Source organism: Agelaius tricolor, unplaced genomic scaffold (genome assembly GCF_023055355.1).
Source record: "Agelaius tricolor isolate 1412-34295 unplaced genomic scaffold, bAgeTri1.0.p SCAF_11, whole genome shotgun sequence".
NCBI lineage: Eukaryota > Metazoa > Chordata > Aves > Passeriformes > Icteridae > Agelaius > Agelaius tricolor.
This window is the reverse complement of record NW_027269271.1, coordinates 1,516,754-1,535,909: the sequence shown is the minus strand read 5'-3', so window position 1 is coordinate 1,535,909 and position 19,156 is coordinate 1,516,754. Positions and strand designations below refer to the sequence as shown.

General features: G+C 40.6%; 1 protein-coding gene across 7 annotated transcripts in view; it reads left to right on the top strand.

Moving 5' to 3' along the window:
• DNM3 (dynamin 3) overlaps window positions 1-19,156 on the top strand; it is a 171,758-nt gene that overhangs the window by 90,026 nt on the left and 62,576 nt on the right. For all 7 annotated transcript variants that reach the window (XM_071435756.1, XM_071435761.1, XM_071435760.1 and 4 more), the window contains one exon: window positions 14,219-14,328. In XM_071435756.1, coding sequence (XP_071291857.1) covers window positions 14,219-14,328 — 110 coding nt within the window. The remainder of the gene's footprint in view (window positions 1-14,218; window positions 14,329-19,156) is intronic.

Here is a 19,156-nt window from a genome sequence, read left to right as displayed (position 1 = left end):
CTGCTTTTTTTGGCTCCTTGCTTGATTCTGCTCCCTTCCAGCCCCACCTCTCCTTTAGAACATGAACAGCAGAGAAAGGAGTGTCATGATTCTGTAGTTAACAGTTCTTTTTGAACAAGTTCAGAGGAGGCCGTTGAGATGCTCAGGAAGCTGGAGAACCTTCCCCATGAGGGCAGGCTTGGGGGAGTTAGGGCTGTTCAGCCTGGAGAAGAGAAGGCTCCAGGGGACCTTACAGCTAAAGTGTAACTTAAAGGAACTCCAGGAGAGCTGGAGAGATACTTTTGACAGGGGCTTGGAGTGATAGGACAAGGGGTGATGGCTTTAAATTGATTCAGAGTGGGTTTAGATCAAGGATCAGAAAGAAATCCTTCCCTGGGGGTGGTGAGGCCCTGGCACAGGGTGCCCAGAGGAGCTGGGAATGCTCCATCACTGCAAGTGTCAAGGAGCAGTCTGGGATAGAGGAAGATGTCCTTGCCCATGGAAGGGGGTGGGAATGAGATGAACTTTCACTCCCTTCCAACCCAAACCATTCTATGGTAGGATTTTTTCCTTTTGAAGCCATGCTGTGTGTGTGTGGATGTTTGTGTGAGGGCAGTGAGGACTTTGTTAAACTGCAGAGTAAGCTGAGAATTTGTAGCCTAATTCAAATCAATTAGAAATGTTTTTTTATGGAACTCAGGGCCTGACACTAGTCAACTTCTACACTAAATGATCCAAATCATGAAATAATGAAGACTTTTTGGCTGTGTTGTTTAAGCTGAAATAACTTAGTATCCAATGGTAATTAGAGTATAATTATTTTAGATTGAGGGGCATGCACCTATTATGGCATATAAAATTTTCCTTCTTTTCAGTGAGCAGAAGAAAGATTCCATAATGTGCTTCTCTTCAATGTGACCTTGTGTCTTAGTGTTCTGAAAAGGTCTGGGATTTTGTTTATGCCTGCAGAAAATATCAGAGGTCACTGATACCAGACTTTCCCATCTTCACTTCCCTTTTAGGAGGAGGTTGTGTCAGTTCTGTAAAAGTGCAGTGTACAGCTCCAGTGGCTTTACCAACAGTGCCCTTCTCTGTAAGACCACCACCTACAAGTGGTGGTCTTTGTCCACACACAAACTGGTCAGGGTTGTCTTTGCATTTCTGTACTTCCCAACTTGAAAACCACTTCTTGCACAAACGTCTTTTGCAGGAGATGTGGGAGGTGAATGGAAAAAGGAAGTGAGTGCAAGGAAAACAAGGGGACTCAGGAGTCACCTGTAAAGGCTCTGTGCAGCTGCCAAGTGAATTTGATTTTAAACCATAGCTTTGTCTTCTTAGACTAAACTGTATTTTTCCCCTTCTAAATTAGGTTTTTCCCACCTACATTTCCAAAGTGCAATTTCAGGGCAGATTGAAATGTATTTTGAGGTCTTCTGTTTTCATTAGGGAATGTGAATTTCTTTTAAATGTAAATTTTCAAGGTTTATAACACTTGGTTTGAGGAGATTTTTTTTTTCTTTTTTGAGTAATGGAAATTAGTTCTGTAATGCATTTATGTAAATATACATGGATTTAGCCTTGTCTGTTGTCATGTACTTTTTTCCTGGGAATTACTAGTAATTATATTTTGGTAATGTATTAGTATAAACCCCTCATTATTTCAAGCTATTTCAGTATAATGTATTATTAGACATTTAAAACAAATCTAAACTGTTAGACAATCTAGTTTTTGTCAGCTTGGGAATATCCTTAAAAGAGCACAGAATGTTATTTCAGCAAAGTAAAGAATTGAGACAATAATTAAAATATACATATAATTTGAGTAATATAAATGCAGAGAATGGATCACAGAAAATCAAATTGCTGAATAAGATATTAAATTAGCACTTGAGCAGACATAGAACTCTTTTAATGAACTTTTTATTTCAGTATTTTATTTCAATATTTTTGAGGCTTTTGAAGGCCAGAGGGAAACTAGCTGAATTGTTTTATTTGTTTTATATTGTATTTTTAAAATTTCGTTGCATGGACAACTTTGCAATAAGCTGTCCTTCCTTCTTTGTACCTTTGAGTGTCCTAAAAACAAAATGCTTGTCCAAAATGTTCTTTACTGCTTTAGAACACGTTAAAGGATGATTTCTGATAACAGAATTAACTGTGTGTGAAAGGAGCTCATTGGCAGCTAATAAGATGGTTTATATGAGTAAGGCTTAGTTGTATGAATGCAGTTTTCAGAATCCATTGTAGAACCAACCTCCTTGTGAAAAATTACAGACTTGGGAGTTTGATAGATTCACTATTCTAGATCCCTTACTGAAATTTGATTGTGTACCAATATTTGTAGGTTAGCTATCTTGTTTTCACTTGGATTTTTGTTGTGACCACGCTGCTTTCCCATGGAAACACTCCCAGAATGGCTTTTGGAGATGGATTTTTCCAGCAGCAGTTCCTCGTTGGTTGCAGTATCTGTAAAAGCTAACGACATTAAGGAGTAAGGAATATATCTTTCAGAGCACTAGTAACGAGTAATAGGGGTGTTTTGACATAGTGTTTAAAGAAAAAAAACACCCATGGAATTTGGTTTCCTGCCCAGAACTTTGACTGACTGTCTGGGAATTCAGTGCCGTATGTCAGTGTTGTGTAGAATTGGTGTACGTACGCTGCAGTGATTCTTTACAATTGTTACAGGGTCCTGCAAGTTTAGAGCCAGGGAACTGATAGTCTCCAATATTTTGAGTCAGCATTGATAAGGACTTGCACTGTTGAGGAAGTGCAGAACAGTAAATAATTCCCTTTCTTCCAGAGAGGCAGTGGTGTTCATCTTCCTTGTCTGTGTACTGTAAAAATTCACCATTTTTGCAGGCATCTTTCAACTTTTGGATTTCAATGCACCTTTTTTGTTGTCTTCTTTGTTTGCAATAATGTCCTCACCTCTTGCATTACTGTTGTTTGTGTGGAGTTCTCAAGCTCCTGGAGACTTCCAAAGCCATTGTACCTTTCATGGTTTCTTTGAAACAGCTGAGGTTTAAGCACGTGTAGCCAGTGCTGCTGAAGCAAAACTCTACACCTTGTTTGTTGAATCTTTTAAAGTCTTATTTTCACAATACAATTTCACCAACAATAGCTATCTAAGCTGCATGTTACAATTTTTTAGAGCATGATGAAGATAGTTCTTACAGCTATTGTGATCATTGGTTAGAAGTTGTTTCCTTAGGAAAGAGCTCTTTTCTAATTGTGCTCTTGGGGAAGCCAACTGACAGTATCTTAACAGAGATGATTAAGTAAATGCAGGTGTTTGTCATCTTAACACAACTTTCAGTCTACACAATGGTGTATTCAATCTGTATTTCCCTCCCTAAGCAAAAAGCATGGAATAAAAGAGGGTGTTAGGTATGAATCAGAGTAGTAGTTGATTGCAGGAATCCAGACATGGGAGCACTGGAATTCTTTAAAGATGATGTTATTTCATACAGAGGAGAAATGACATATTTTTAAATGTCACTGCAAGAAAAGACAAGGTTTGGCATTAGTCTGGATTGGAAGAGATATGGAGAAAAGTAGAAAAACAATTAAAAACACTTTTGAATTATTAGTAAGGTTTTTATTTTGGGATAGCCAAAGAATATGACTGTAAGATTCTTAAATCTGGCAGTTACTGAAGACTTCATCCCCCATGCAAAAGCAAGGGAAATGCCTCCTCCCAGGTGCTGATACTCTTGAGAGATTCTCTCCTTGCGCAGCTTTTCGTGCTTGTTGCTCACAGCAGTGACGATGGAGTCTCTGCTTGGCTGAGTTTGTTGCTGCTGTGCTAAGAATCAATCTGGCAGCCAGAAGCATCACAGATGTTGTGTCCTGACTTCAGCACCCCACTTCCCCTGTGCCCCTCACAGTGCTCACTGGCAATCCAGCTTTGTTTCCAGTTCTTGGCTGTGACAGTGCATGATCTGCCTCAGCACAAACCTCTGCCTGTTGCTTCTGACATGGAGAAACTGATCCCACATGGCTGAGGATGTGCTGCTGATGCCTTGGAGAGGCTGGCTAGGCAGAGTTAGAAAACAAAGTAGGTATTTATTTGAAAGGTTTTCAATAGGCACACCTTGGGCAGTGCAGGAGGCTCGCAGAGGCTGCACCCAGGATGGACAATGGTCAGGAGTTTTTCAGGCAGATAAAAGTTTGGTTTATTTGCATATCAGAGGTTAATTGTCCAGTTACAGCTTCAGGTAATGAAGTAATTTACTCAGAGATTCCCCCCCCAATTCACTGTTGTTTACATTTTTGGGGGCCTGAGTCAGTAAGGTGTCCTTCAGTTTCAAGCCTAGAGAGAATTCTTTTTGTGTGAATAAAATGGGACAACAGTAGCTGACAAAGCTATGGAATTTTAGAGTTATACACTAAAGCACTACTCATCTGAAAAATGGAAAAGCTAAAATTTAAGGCGTTACTGTGAGTTTGTGCTTGCAGTGTTTGTTTGCCTGTTTCTGCTGGAGCTGGCTGCAAAGGTGGCTTTGGATGATCTGTCCTGGACATGGCACAGCCTGCTCTGGGCCTGCAGAGTGCCAAGGATGGCCAGGCTCTAAGGCTTTGCTGCTATAAGTGTTATCCTTCACTGTGATTCAGCAAGGGCACAAGGGTGGGCTTGGATGAAGCTGACAAAGGTGATCTGTCAATAAATAACCCCACGAAAGGCACTGACAGCACTTGAACAGTCTGTGGTTATTTCAGTGTGAGGATGTCTCTGTCCTTCCAGAGGTGCTGCTGTGTGCTTCCCCAGAGTGTGCTGCCTCCTGCTGAGCTATCTGCCTGAGTTCAGCATTCAAGGGAGCACCTGGCCCGGGCAGTGCAGTTTGTCCCTGTTTCAGGTGTGTGTTTTGAGGATGTGCTGTAGGGTTGACATACTTTCCCTTGGGCTGATGCTGCAACAGGCCCTCTGTTTTCTGTATTGTGCTGCAAGGGAACAGCTGATCAGCACAGTCAAAATGATTTGCAATGTCATGATTTGCAATCAAAATGATTTGCAGTGTCCTTCATGGAACACACTTCTGCCTGTGACAAACATACAGTTATCAGGAGGGAGCAACGCTGGATGTTTGCATTTAATCTACAGCATCTGCAAATTGACAACCACCATATTTGGCAGCTCTCCTACACACACTTCCCTCTGCACACACTCCTGGTGGTAGGGGTCAGGAGGAGACCAGCACTGCCTGGCAACTTGCAGTCACTTTTTTTGATGGCAGTAACTTTGATGGAGCCAGTCCAGAGAAGGGCAACAAAGCTGGGGAAGGAGCACAAATCATAAGAGGAGAGGCTGGGGGATCTGGGGTGGCTCAGCCTGCAGAAAAGGAGGCTCAGAGATGACCTTAGTGCTCTCTGTAACTCTGTGAAAGGAGGCTGTAGGCAGATGGGGTCAGTCTCTTCTCCCAGACAACCAGCAAGACAAGAGGAAATGGACTGAAGTTGAACCAGAGGACCTTGACAGGGGATCTTTGACAATGTTCTACTAACCTTTTATTGCACATTCCCATGCCCCTGTTTGTCAGGTTCCTTTTTTGAGTTGAATCAATCCCCACTCACATTCCAGTACTTACTGGGACAGGTGATGGACATTGAGAGGTGGCTTCTGGCTGAGGACAGAGGAAACTTAAGGTCAGTTTGAGGAGCAGCTTTGGCTCTGAGCTTCAGGAGTGCTTCAGTCTGGGACAGCTTCATGGGAACATTCCTGATGAATATTTCTAAGGAGATCTCAATCTAATATTGGTTTCCAAGGACAGCAGGTTTTGCTACACATCGCTGCAATTATTTTAGGATAACTTTTGTCAAATTCTGAGACACATCTCAAAACCTTCCCTTGAAGATTTGATAGCATTATTTGGTGACTTACCATTTGAAGGTAATGTTTTTGCTGTGAAGTAGAAATTGTACTTGGTGGTTATGATGGTCTCAGTTTTCTTTGTTTATTAGTTATAGGAACATCCCCAGGACTACTTAGTTTACCAAAAAACCCCAACCAAACAAATATGTTGTTGGGATATGACAGTCAGGTGATTTTTATCACTAGTGTTATAATTCAACAGCTTTTCTTTGACAAAATTGATAAGCTAGAGTATATTTATACATATGATGTGGAGCAAGGAAGGAGATAGCTTCAGACAGTTGTCTCAGAAGTTAATGTTTTCCGTGACCCAAGTATCTTGGCTCTATTTTAAAAAAAGAGAAAAAGAAAAAAAAGGAAAAAGCTGAAATGTACCTTTCAAAAAATGCTGCTATTAAAAAAAAAACCAACTGAAGAGGAGGGGTGCTGAGGGAGAAGTCTTGACACCAGAAGCTCTGTCACAGCAGAGTTTCTCTCGAATGTCTGGAAAAAGTCTTATACTTCTGGGATGCTTTCCAAAATATTTTCAATGACCATTGCCACAGGCGTGAACTTCTTAATGCATTTTGCAGTAATCTCCACTACAGTGAAATTGATTGCTGTCTGAAAGCTTTTAATGATAACAAGCAAGTGGAGCAGCATAAGTGCCATGAGCTAATTTGTGTGTGTGCATGATGTTGCATGTTTAGGAGTCCTGTAGAGACAGATGCATCACCTCAGGAAAATCCTGCTTAATGTTTTTTACAGAATTATGTAATTGCAGATTTATCATTTTACATTTTGCAGGAAAGATCTTTTTTTTGCATACACAAAGGATGTGGGGTCTCTGGAGATACTTCTGTTGGTACCCAGGGAAAGGTCTCTGGTGGCTTTCTGAGTTTGAGCTTTCCTAGGGCTCACTTTAGAGAAGCTGAAATAGATAAAAAGGAAGAGGAGTTTTAGGAAATGCCTTTCCAGCAGACAAAATTGTACTGTATCAAAGGTGCATCTTCTTCATGTGCTTACCAAGGAATTTCAGGAGGCTAATAAATGAAAGATTCCCTTTCTATCTTCAAGTTAAGGGCATTGAGGAAGCTGAAAATACAGTGCAGCTTCCTGTGTTTTTTTCCATATTATCTTAGTATTCCTAATGCAAAAGATCATTAGAACTAGAGAGGTTCATCCACCCAGACCATCACCTTTCCAAGACTGAAATCTGAGCTGCACTTCAATTCAAAGAGAAGAGGTTTCAAGAATTATGTTTTTTCTGTAAATAAAAAAAATTCCCACCACGAAAACACGTGTATACATATATATATGCACATATATATATATATAAAACCACACTATTTTTATACACACACACACATATGTGTGATAATGCAAATTGTCAATGCAGATTGCCAGCTGAGAAGCCTGATCTCACAGACCCTGGTGTGTCACTGTCCCTCTGTGCCAGCAAAGGCATGCTGCTCCTTCATCCTGCACTGCTGTTCCCACAAATCACTGTGGTTGCTGGATGGTCTGCAGAGGTGAGGAGTGAAAAACAAAAACTTGAGCACCAGCAGAGAAAAACAAGCTGTCCTAAGCAGGCTTCCTAGCAAGGGATAGAAAGGTCAGAGGATACATTTATCCCCCTCTACCTTGGAGCAGCCACCTGGCGCATCCAGCAGAATTTTTCCAGACTGTCACTGGCTCATCAGTCGGGGCTTTCTCTCAGTTTTAAATGCCAACATCACTTCAGTTCAGAGGAATTGCTGGCTTCTTTCCCAGACAAGATTTCCCAAATTCAAAATGACCTTTCAAGATCCTAACTAATAGGAGCTAAACAAAGATTTCCTCTTCATCAGGCCTTCTCTCAGATTGATCCTTTTACTGACAGCACAGAGCAGTGAAAGACCAGCCCTTCACTTGTGATAATAAACACCTCTTTTGGAGAGGGGAAAACTTAACATTGAAGTTGTTATATACTCCAGAAACTATTGCCCTTGCATTTGATGCACTGATTCTGTAAAGGCAGGGTGGACTACCAGTGGAATTACTAGATTTCCTTTTTTTTTTTTTTTTTTTAAATTATTTTTTTTATTTCATACAGCCATTCAGACTCTGCAATGGGATGCCTAGACAGCCCCCCTCATAGGTTTGTTAGCTCCCACCTCAAGGCCAGCTTGGCTGCTCAGTTCAGCTCTCCCCAGGGATTCTGTGCCCATCCTCTCTTTCAGGCAAGGAGAAGGAGGAATCTGGGGCTGCATAGCTCTGAGCAGGGGGGTTATGAGGTTCTGCTCTGGGGTGTGCTGTAGGAATTCAAACTGCAGCTTCAGCTCCCTGGAAACCTGTCCTGAAAAACAGAGATGTAGAGACAGCCTATCCTGATGTCCTTCTGGGAAGTCTTGAAATGTGGCAGGATAGAAAACTGCTTTCAAGGGAGAACCAGTGGCCATTGCTTCTTGAAGTATTTTGAATGCAGAGTTGTGAACTCTCATTTTTCTATACTTGAAAAAATTGGGCAACAAAAAGTTGCAGAAACAAATAATAATGCTGGGTCTTACGAGAGAAAACCACAGTGAGAAGTGAGTGACACTGTAAAATTAAGAACAAGGCCAGACTAAGGACTGATTTACCATTAGCATCAGGTTTAGTCCCATAACTGAATTCTGAAGGAACAGCAGAGATATAACAATGTTCTTAAATTTCTTTAATTACATGTTGTGGAAAAAGATAACAAAAGATTGGAAAAAAATTGCAATTGCCAGGAGTATGCATAATTGCCTGAAAAAATTAGTACAAATGCAAAATATAGAAAGATAACTGAAACCTGAAATAGCTTGGTTCTATCATGAGATCTTTCTTTCAGCTACACTTTCAGGTTTGATTTATATAAGAAACTCAATATTTTGATTTTGGGGCAAAAGATAAAGAGTTGTAAGACTGAAGGAATACAAGATTTGGTGTTTGTGCTCTGTTCTTTTAGCAGCCCAGCTTATCAGCCTGGGCCATTGTCACATTTTTGTCATGAGATTTTCAATTTGGAGTTGACTCTAAAATACTGGAGGGGAGAAGTGCATAGATGGAAGAAACATGTTGTCCTCTGCAACTTATTAAGTATTCTTTTGCAGTGCTTTTCATAAAATGTTAGAAAATTTAGGTATGCATTGTTTTTCTGGTAAAGCAGCTCCTTCTTCATTTTATAGACGTGTTAGAATTATGTTTTCTACATCTGTATCCAGGAGCATGCTCAGGCCTGAATCCCACACTGCTAAGTAGTCTGTAATAAAAGAACTTGCTTCAGTTTTCTTCAGAATGTTGCAGTAGTGTCTGAGAATCTCATGCTTCATTTTTCAAAGTATGCTTTGAGGAATATAAACTGAAACAGAAACACAAGAAAATTCTCTTGGGTATATTTAAAGTCAGAATATGGTAAATTATTGGATATTGATTTGAATACTATAAAGGTTTCTATGAGGCATCTTAATAGTTTTCACTTTCATCAAATGCCACAGTGTGTGCTGTTGGCACTGGCAGCCAGAGCTCTGAGGTGTAAACAAGGCTGAGCCTTTCCTTTTTGGGAGTAAACAGGCACAGACCACCAGCAGTTCCTTACACTTGTATTATTTCTCTTCTTCTTTCTTTAATAAGGATCACTCTGGCTCAGCAGGTTCACAAGCCACTGCTTCTTGTGTGTCTGTAGAATGTGGACACTGCTCTGGCCATATGAAATAGTACAGTACTGTACAATAGCTTTGCTTTGGGACTGTTTTCTGCCTCTGCTGCTTAACTGCTTTGCCAAGTGGTTGCTTGGCTTGGGTGTTCCACCTACATGTTTTAGAGCCCTAATTGCAGGATATTTGATGATGCCCTGCCATCCCTGGCTCTGGCAGAAACAAGGTTGAGCACGATGCCTGAGTCAGGTAAGTGTTATCCCTGAGTATGAATGCAGAAACAAATCCAGAGAGCAGTACAGGGTCTGGAAACCTAGTCCAGAGGCAGAAATGCTAAGTTTTTTATCTGCTGTTCTCCAGCTTTATTTCAAAGCTGTTCTTCCTCAGTTTATGATTTTAAAGCAGTTCACTCTTTTGCCTAATCAATGCCTAATACTTGTTAATGCCTCATAGTAATGGCAGAGGAATTTTGTGGGTATCTACATTTGCTCTCAGGGCACAGTAAATACTCCTGAGATTTGTGCTCTCAGCTGATGCAGAGAATGAATCCTGCTGCAAACCAGCCTTTGTTCCAACCTTTCCAGTGTGGCCTGTGCTTCCAGCTGGGAGCTTGATTTCTTTGAACTTGGGGTCCCCACATAGACAGGTTTTGGTTGGTGTCATGACCCTCCATGTCAAAGCTGATGTTCTGTAAGGCATTGGGAAGTGGTGAGCAAACCAGCTCAATTCTCTTGATGCAGCTGAAAGTGCAATCGGGCCAATGCTTGGCTCAATCCTGCATTTCAGAGCCTGAGCATCGTGTGCTTGAGGTGTGCTGCATAAAATTGAATTCTGTTCTCTTGTGGAAAAGAGCCTCTGCTGCTGCTGCACCTTAGCCAGCCTGAAGTGACACAAGAACCACCTTTGATAGCTGGAAGAAGCTGAAGTCATTAAACAATCTCTGTCTTTGAAGCAAGGGAGTTCTGTTCCTCTTATCATCTGGTTTGCTGATGTTGTGTCCAAGGTTTCTTTTGCTGTTTTGACTGAGCCTGAAAGTTCCAAAAGCACAGAACTCTTTCTGAAGCAGTTCCTGCCCCTGGCTGAAAATGCAGTGGAGTTCATTAGCCTGGAAGTGCTGGCTGAGACCCTGCTGGGGGAAGGGGAGTTGCTGTTGTAGTTTTTGTATCCCTTGTGCCATTTTGGACTTGAACAGTATTTATTTTTAGTATATTTAAACAGTGCAGAAGGAAGGGGCAGTTGTAATATGGCATATTTACATCATGCTGTCAGTTCCTGGCAGCTCCCTTGCCTGTCAGAGAACAGAACTGGTCCATTAAGGATGTGAGTGCTACTTATGCCCACGAGTGGTGAAACATCGTCTCCAGGGTGGGAAGGCCTCCCCAGGCCAGCAGGTTCGTTTGTTTTTCTAAGGTGGAGTATGGGGAATTTTTTTTCATGTCACAGGGACAGGAATGGGCCTTTCTACCTCCCACTTTTTCCTTCTTCTCTCCACTCTGGAAAAAGGGAGTCTCTACGTGAGCTCAGCATGTGCTGGTTTTTCCCCTCATGTCACGCTGAAGTTCTCTGCCCCTTTATAAAAATAAAAATCTATAAATAAAAAAGAACAAATGCTGAGGGGGACAAACTGGACCCACAGTTATGTGCATGTAGTCACTCGTCGAAGGGTGCCTAGCCCCATTCCTCCCAGGCTTCATGCATTCCCTGTTTCTTATGCTGTCAGCTTCTCAGGATGGGAAACATGCAAAACAGTCCTGGCTGCAGCTTTTTTAGCCCTACCATAACATAATATTAATTGAGCTTAGGCTGAAATGTTGGGCTCATCTGCTGTTGAATTAGCTTGTTCTCCATTTCTGTATATTCTCTCCCACTTTGGAGGGAAAATAAAATTGCAATGAGTTTTGCTGCCACACTTTAATGTCACAGTAGTACCTTTCTCCTGGAATTAAGCAGTATTTAGCTCTGATCTCTCCTGTGTGACTCTGTTTGCCTCAAGCACAGGCACCCTGTGATTCCCCTTTCTTGGAAACTGCCCTGTCTCAGCATGTGGGTAGGAGGCCATGTAAATAAATACCAACCACTTCTTAGCCTTCAGTAGGCATTTCCTTTTTCCTGGTGGTGCAGAAGAAACACTTTCTCACAGTTTGGCATCAAACATTTATATAACTTTCCCTCTTGTGGAATTTTTGTTTAGACAATCAGATTCTTGGTATAGTTTTTTCATCAGTTTCTATTTTTATTCATCTGTGGTTGCTTGGTTTGTCAGTAAATAGTGTCTGTCAGAAGAAACACCTCATCAGAAACTTCTTAAATTTTCAGTAATTGAATAGTAAATCATGATAAGTCTATTCTGTAATACTGAAAGATTAGTTTTACAGAAAAAATTAAACTTACTTATCTTGGAGTTTTTTCCTTAGCTATGATGGAATATATCTGCCCAAATAGAATATTTCTGCCCAAAAGATGTTTTTATGTATAACCTGCCTTAAGTTTTTGAAATATAATACAAAGTATCTTATATTGCCTTGCAGTCCAGCTTTCAGCTGAAAAAGATATTTGCTTTTGATACAAGGTTTAATATATGCTACAATATTTTTTATTACATTGTTACTTTTATTTACTATACCAGGTAGGACATAAATTTGTAATAGCAAAAGAGATCGTATCAATACAAATCAGTATTAGAGGATAGATACTTCGAATTTGCATATATAAATATTTATAAGATCTTCATTTAGTGTTGTTTACAATTATTTTTATTGGTATGAATATTAATTAATATGAATATTAATTAAATTATGAATTTACATGGCTTAGTTTTGTTTGTCTCAGTGGTAATTCTCAGTGAGTGGGTGGTGGTTTACAGTCCCTGCTGGGAGAGCCCCAGGGCTTCAGACCATGCAGATTCCCTGGGAGCAGAATTTAGGTCTGAGCTGTGATAAACAGCTACAGAGTGGCACTGAACCAGACTCCTTCATGGGACCAGATGTTAGGTGAGGGATTGAAGAATAAACCTATGTATCTTCTTTTGTGAGGAATAATTTCTAGGGTGCTTAAGATAGAGGCAGTTTCAAAATCCATCAGATGCTTTTTATATAATACACAGAATTTGATAACCTTTGTATTCAACAGCAAGAGAAACTGTGCTTTTCCAGAAGGGCTTTTGAAATCTGCTTTTTCCTCTCCTGAGGCCTGCTAGGAGGCTGTCTAGGAAAGTGAGCCTTTGTTGGCCATGTCATAGTATTTTTATAGTTTCACTCTTAGGGCCTTTCTCATCCAGCTGAGTTTTGCAATCTGCTGAAGCTCTGCCAAGATGAATTGCATCTGCCCTCACAGAACACACGTTCAGCCCAGCCAGGACATCTTCCAGCTCTGAGCACTGAGAGCTGCTTGGTGTATTCTGGGAAACACTCACAGAGAAGACTGAGTCCTCAGCTGCTTTGTCCCTTTGTCCTGTTTCCTGGCATACAACAAACTGTTGTCCCATGCATATTTCTTCCTGAGCCAACCCCCATGAGTGATGTTCCAGCCCAGAATACTTGAGGAAATGCTGCTGGATTTCAGAGCTGGCTCTGCTGGTGGCTGGGCAGAGACCAGTCAGCTTTGCTTCAAGCTGGCTGATAAGGGACTGTGAAGGAATCTGAGCTCTCCAACTTTGGTGATTTATTGAAGTTCTGTAGGGTCATTGGGTAGCCAAAGTCATGAAAACCCCATTTATATCCACTGGGAGAATTCCAGGGCATAAATCCTCTCTGCATCCATTGCTGCCATAGTGGCATCAGCCTCAACAGTACCTTGATGGCTTTTAGGAGCTGTTAAACTGTGCTGTGTTAATAACCCAGTGAGCAGTGCTGTCGTGATGGGCAAGCCCAGAATGAGGGCTTTGAGGATGGCTTCTTGTCTTTGGATCCTTCTATTGAACATCAGGTGTGTTTGCAAAGCAAACTGGAGAGGTCAGCTTCAGTTTATCCATCACTTAAAGAAGTTTAACACAATGGGAGCAGCTAATAATCTCAGGATTCTTTTTGTTATGACATAATAAATGACCTTGGGAGTATTGCTAGTTCTTAATGGGAAGTGAAGGAAGAAACCTGGAAAAGGTGAAATTACAGTGATTGTGCTGTAAATGAGGGTTGTGATGAAATTGCAAAGGAGTTGGCTACGGCAAGAGTGAATAACTCATTCCTCTTTGGAGAAATAAGCTGGTTAGATTAGAGTCTGATTTTGTTTGTACATGGTATTATTTTGATTAATTTGTATGGGTTTTGTATTTTTGACTGGCAGAATTAAAGTTTATGTGTGGGTTTATTGAATGCCATGCTTAAATAATTAATAATTGCAACAAAGTAGAGATGAACTTATGCCACCAGTTACTTCTCTTGCTGTGCAGACATAGAAGAGTTCTTTTTTGATCAGACACTTTTATTTTAGTGAAGTCTGACCCTTGCCTTTTTAGAATTCAGAAGAATAAAAAATAACAAATGTAGATGTTTATGTGTTTGAGGTGAACTTTTTTCATTAGGAAATGTTTTAAAAGGGTCAGTGAAAAACAGAACTGAAACTGAGGTTTCATTTCTCTTGCAGGTAGGTCTATGAAAGATAAGCAGACATTTAAATTTGGGTATTTCCTTATGATAACAAATGTTCCCAGGTCATTACCAACTCAACAGATCTTGCTGACATCAGGCTTCTTCTCACACAGTGTTGTTTTAATCCTTTTTTTTTTTTCTAGGAAAAAGAGAAGAAGTACATGCTGCCTTTGGACAACTTGAAAGTGCGAGATGTGGAAAAGAGCTTCATGTCCAGCAAACACATCTTTGCATTGTTTAACACAGAGCAGAGGTAAGAAAATGTGCTGTTCTGAAGATATTTCTATCAGATAGTATCTAGCTGAGCATTTCAATAACTGTGAGTGCACTTCTGCTGTTTCCACCATGTTGAGTACACAAGGTCTTGATATTCTTGATTTATCTGCTGCTTTGCTGTTGCATAACCATGGGATGAGAGGTTGGTGTCCTCTGAGCCACAGCTCCATGATGAGTCAGCCAGTCCTTCCTTATGGCTGAATAATCATCTCCTGATCCTATTTTTGTTTTATTTGGCAGTCACCTAGGCTTACCAAAACATTCATGACTTCTGTACCTTGTGACCAGATTCAACTGGTGTAAATCACAAAAGCATCATTGCTTTTCACTTTCTCCAGTGGAAAATCTTGCCTGTCACTAATCTTGGGACTCATTTGATGGTTTGTTTGGGTTTAAACACTGCTGAATGGAGAAAAATTAGATTCCTCTACTTCTTTAATTAATACAATCTTTGTCTTTTAGTTTTTGCCCCACACTTTTCCTCTCAGACTCTTCTCTGTTTTAAGTGGTGTGGGTGCTCTATGGAAGCTACTCTTGATGCACAGCCAGCTCAGTCTCCTTAAATGTTACAAAAGACATAAAAGTGATGTGTAATTTTTATTTTTTTTTAACTGAGGAGGAGAGCTGCATTTGTAGCTGTCTCAGGGGAATTGCATTTTAGCAGATAAGGGGTAATTTCTGTAAGCTTTTTTTCAGGCAAATGTAGCATGGATAGATATCCTTGTTCCCCTCTTCTGCTAAATTCCTTCACACCTGATTCTCCCTCACATCACTAAAGCTTGGCATTACCTTCAGATATTCAAGATGATGAGGGCTGGATGTGGCTCTCTGCAGAGGCAGCTGTCTTTGCTCCAGACATAGTGGCCAGAATTTCAGAAGCAAGGAGTGCCCCTCCCTCCTGCAAAGCAAAAGCAAATCCTGGGATTTCTGGGCTCTCAGGTTTGTGCTGACCCCAGGAATGTGAGGCCACAGTGTCAGGCTCAGTCTGCACCAGCCCAGGAAGGCTCTGCCTGTGCCTCAGCCAGCCTGCCAGGAGATGCCCTTTGAAAGCATGGCACACACACACTGGCTGGGAATAGCATTTCAAATGCTTGACCCCTTGTGTTTCTGGAGCACAGAAAAAAGTTTTGAAAAGCTTTTCATGTTCTTAAAAACAGAAATGATCTTTGGATGCTGGAAATGAATGTAATTCTGATGGTTCTGGCTGTAGATATGAGTGGATCCATCAAGAAAGGTAACTTGGTTCTGGTGGCTTGATAGCTGCTGGAGATATTAGGTTACTTCCAGGAGAAATTTGTTCATTTAACTCATTGTTTCTCCTTTGGTTCAACTAATGGCTTTGAATATTATTATCATCATAAATATTAATCATTGAACTGCTGTGAAAATCCAAGAGCAGCATTTCCATTGGCAAGTTTGGGATTTATTTAGGTGGTATATAGCTGGACATTCACATTTTTCCTTGATTTTCATCCATACTAGACATCAAGGATTTCAAAATCAGATGTCTAAAATATTTGCCATAGCCCTGCCTCTTTGGGCTCTGAGTAGACCCTGCAGCCTCAGCAAGCTGCTCTAAAAACATCCTTACATCCACATGGGCATGTTAAGACATGACAGCACAGCAGTAAGACCACAAAATACCTTTGCCTTGGGAGAGGCAGATCATGGAGTCAGTCTTGCAGCTTTAAGGGAGGCAGAAGTTGGTTTTGAAGAAATATTTATTGAATTCTAATTAAAACAGCAGTTTCTCTGTTACTGTAAAACAGCTGATTTTTGATCTTTCTGAAAAATCTGCCTCCTGGCACAAATTGATCAAAACAAGATTAGTATCACTTTCCACTGAATCCTGAATTGATAGTTGTGTCAGCAAAAATCGGAATATTGGTTCTTGAGTAGAGTGATCTGGCTGGGGACTGTCCACTATCCCACATTCTTAAGAGGGAAAGAGGGAATTGATAAAGGTACATTGAAATAAAAATTCTTACTGTTGTTTTACTTTGTGGTAATCTGTTGAATCTTGGTTTCTGATCTCTGTGTGTGTCCGTATGGCTTGCTTTTCAAAGATCATGTAAAAAATTAACTTAGTTTCTGGCTGGCTTTTTTTTTTTTTGGGGGGGGGGGTGGTGGTGGAGGGGTTGCTTTTTTTAATTAAAAAAACCTTAGCAACTAAGAAAGAAATCAGCTTTCGAAGTCTGCCCACTGAGGGTTCTGGTAATGGAACCATTTTGCTATTTAAGATGTAGATCATTAAAGAACAAAGGCAAAATCATCTGTTCCAGCTTCCATGATAGCATGGAGATTATTCTGCATCTCTTTTTCCCTCCCCCCATAATCTGCAGCATGTTTTTCCTTGATTATAAAATCTTTCTTAATGTTCAATTAAATTATTTTAATTTTCAAGCAAAAACCCTTTAGGAGAAGAATTTTAATAAGCTTGCTCTCTTTTTCATTCCCAGCCCCTCACTGCATAGGTATTTGCTCCAGCCATATGTTTCTGATACTGTACATTTCAATAGTTTCCTGGATTATGCACTGCATTTTTTCCATTTATGAAAACCTTTCCAGCTCTGAAATATAGTTACCAGGAAAATACTCATTTCACTGCATAGAAGGAAAAACCATCTTGAGTTAGCTGAGACTGGGGGTAGATGGAGAAGGAAACTAACAGTATCTGTCATTTTGATTTACTGCAGAAGTCAACAGTTCTCTGACAGGAATCAAATGTGACTTGGTAATGTAGAGTAAATGGAGACTGTGACGATTGATTTCACAGTGAAGATAAATTCTCATGAAATGAACATAATTGTGTGTTTATGAAAAGGCTGTGCTGTGAAATAATTAAATTATTTTTGTGTTACTTTCTAATTAAATCTTTAAAATAACAACAAAAAAAGGTGAGGGTGGGAAAAGGAAAACTTTGCCTGAAATAGTTACAGTATTACTTAACTGGGAGGTTAGGTTTGTTTTTCTGCAAAGTAAGTCATACATTTAAAGTTTTTGAATGGGCCATCTACTTAATTTATAGACACTATGGAAGGCCTTTGCAATGGACTCCTCTAGTTTCATTACCTTAGGAGAAGTAGATATTAAACCAAAGTAAATTTGAGTGAGTGCCCTGTGATTCCTGGATCATTTTGGCTGCATCCATCTGCACAAGCCTGCCTTTAGTGACTAAAGTAGGTTCAAACAGTGTGTGTCTAACCTAAAGCTGTGAGTGAGTGCTATTCTGTGTTAACCATCTTCTCCACAGGAAACTCGTGGCAAGTCTGGCTTTTTTTAGACTGGAAAAAGAGATCAAATATATTGAGTATTTTAAAATAATTACGCTATAGGAAAAGAAAGAATGTTTGCAGTACTGCTGTAGAGCTTACTGTGAAGTTGTGTAGATGTAGCCACTGACTTTCTAGGCAGAGCTGAGAATGGAGAAGAGAGGATTTGTCAGCATCTCAGCTCACATTCAGTAGATTAATATGTCATGTTCTCATTGCTGAGTGGGTAAGACTCTTGTTCAGAGCTCAAGAACAAAGAAAACAAATTCTGTCCACCCCAGAAAGTTTACTGTCCTTACAGGATTTAATTCCAAAGACTTGATTTATTCTCCATGTATTTCTTGTAAAAATTATTCACTTCTTGGTGCTTTTTCTGCTACCCAAGTACTGTAGGCTGGAACAAAAACTGTAGTCTTAAATATGTCTCCCTTAAGGATCTGTGCAAGTCCTACCTCTCCATCTCCCCTGAGAAGGGCAAGCAGTCATTGATCTTGTCCTTTTGATCCACATGGTACTATTTTGACAGATTGTCTGTTGTTCTAAAGTAATCTCTTGCCTTTGCAGTAGCCTGATTACACTTTTTTCCTGATTTACTGGTCAATAAATTGTTGTATTATTGTATTACACCTCAATTTATATACTACTTCCCTTTTAATTCAAGAAATGATGCTGAGTAAAAAAACCTGTCTTCATTTGCTAGAAGCAAAAAAAAGGCTTCTTTCCACCTCTTCTCCAATTCTGGAGAGATGAATTCTCTTTTAGAGGAGTAGGGATTCTATTAGGTACAGGTTTGGGGGGTTATAAATGGGAGTAGGCTGAAGTGTTTGCTAAGTTGGTGACTTTCAAGCCTTCTCTACCAATAGTGGGAGTAGCAACCACAGAGTGAGGAAGGGTTACCTGGTGGAGAGTCCCTGATCTCTGCAGCCTTCCTCTGCTCCTCTTCAGACTCACTCCTGTCCTTGGAGCCAGAGGAGCAGAACCAATGTGGGAAATCCTGCTTTCCTTGCAGAGGAAGGTGCCACCAGTTCTCGTGTCTTTTCCTTTCCTGCTCAACCAGTGATGCCTTGAGAAGGCTGAGCTAGAACAGAGGGTAACAGAGTTAAAGAATAAAGCAGGGATTTATTAAAGGCCTCAATGGATGCACCTTGGGCAGCACAAGATCCCAGCCAGTGATACAACCCAGATGAACCCAAAATGGTCACAAAATGGATGACTGGTCATGGTGTCTGATACTTTTGTAAGTTTTGGTCCATTTGCATATTGGAGTTCATTGTCCAATTCCAGCTTTACCCCATGCAGTCCCATCCTTCCTGTTTTTCTCTCTCCAGCCCACATTGTTTGTGCTCCTGGGCCTGAGATTTGGATCATTTGTCCTTGGTCCCCAGCTGGAGCAGGAATTGTTTTGTCTCCCTGATCTGTGCACAGAGCTCACCATCCCATAATATGAAGCCCAGACCCAAACACTAAAGCAGCACAGAATCTGAAAATATAAAAGCTGTAACCTGAAGCATCACCAGGACCCAGATGAAGCTG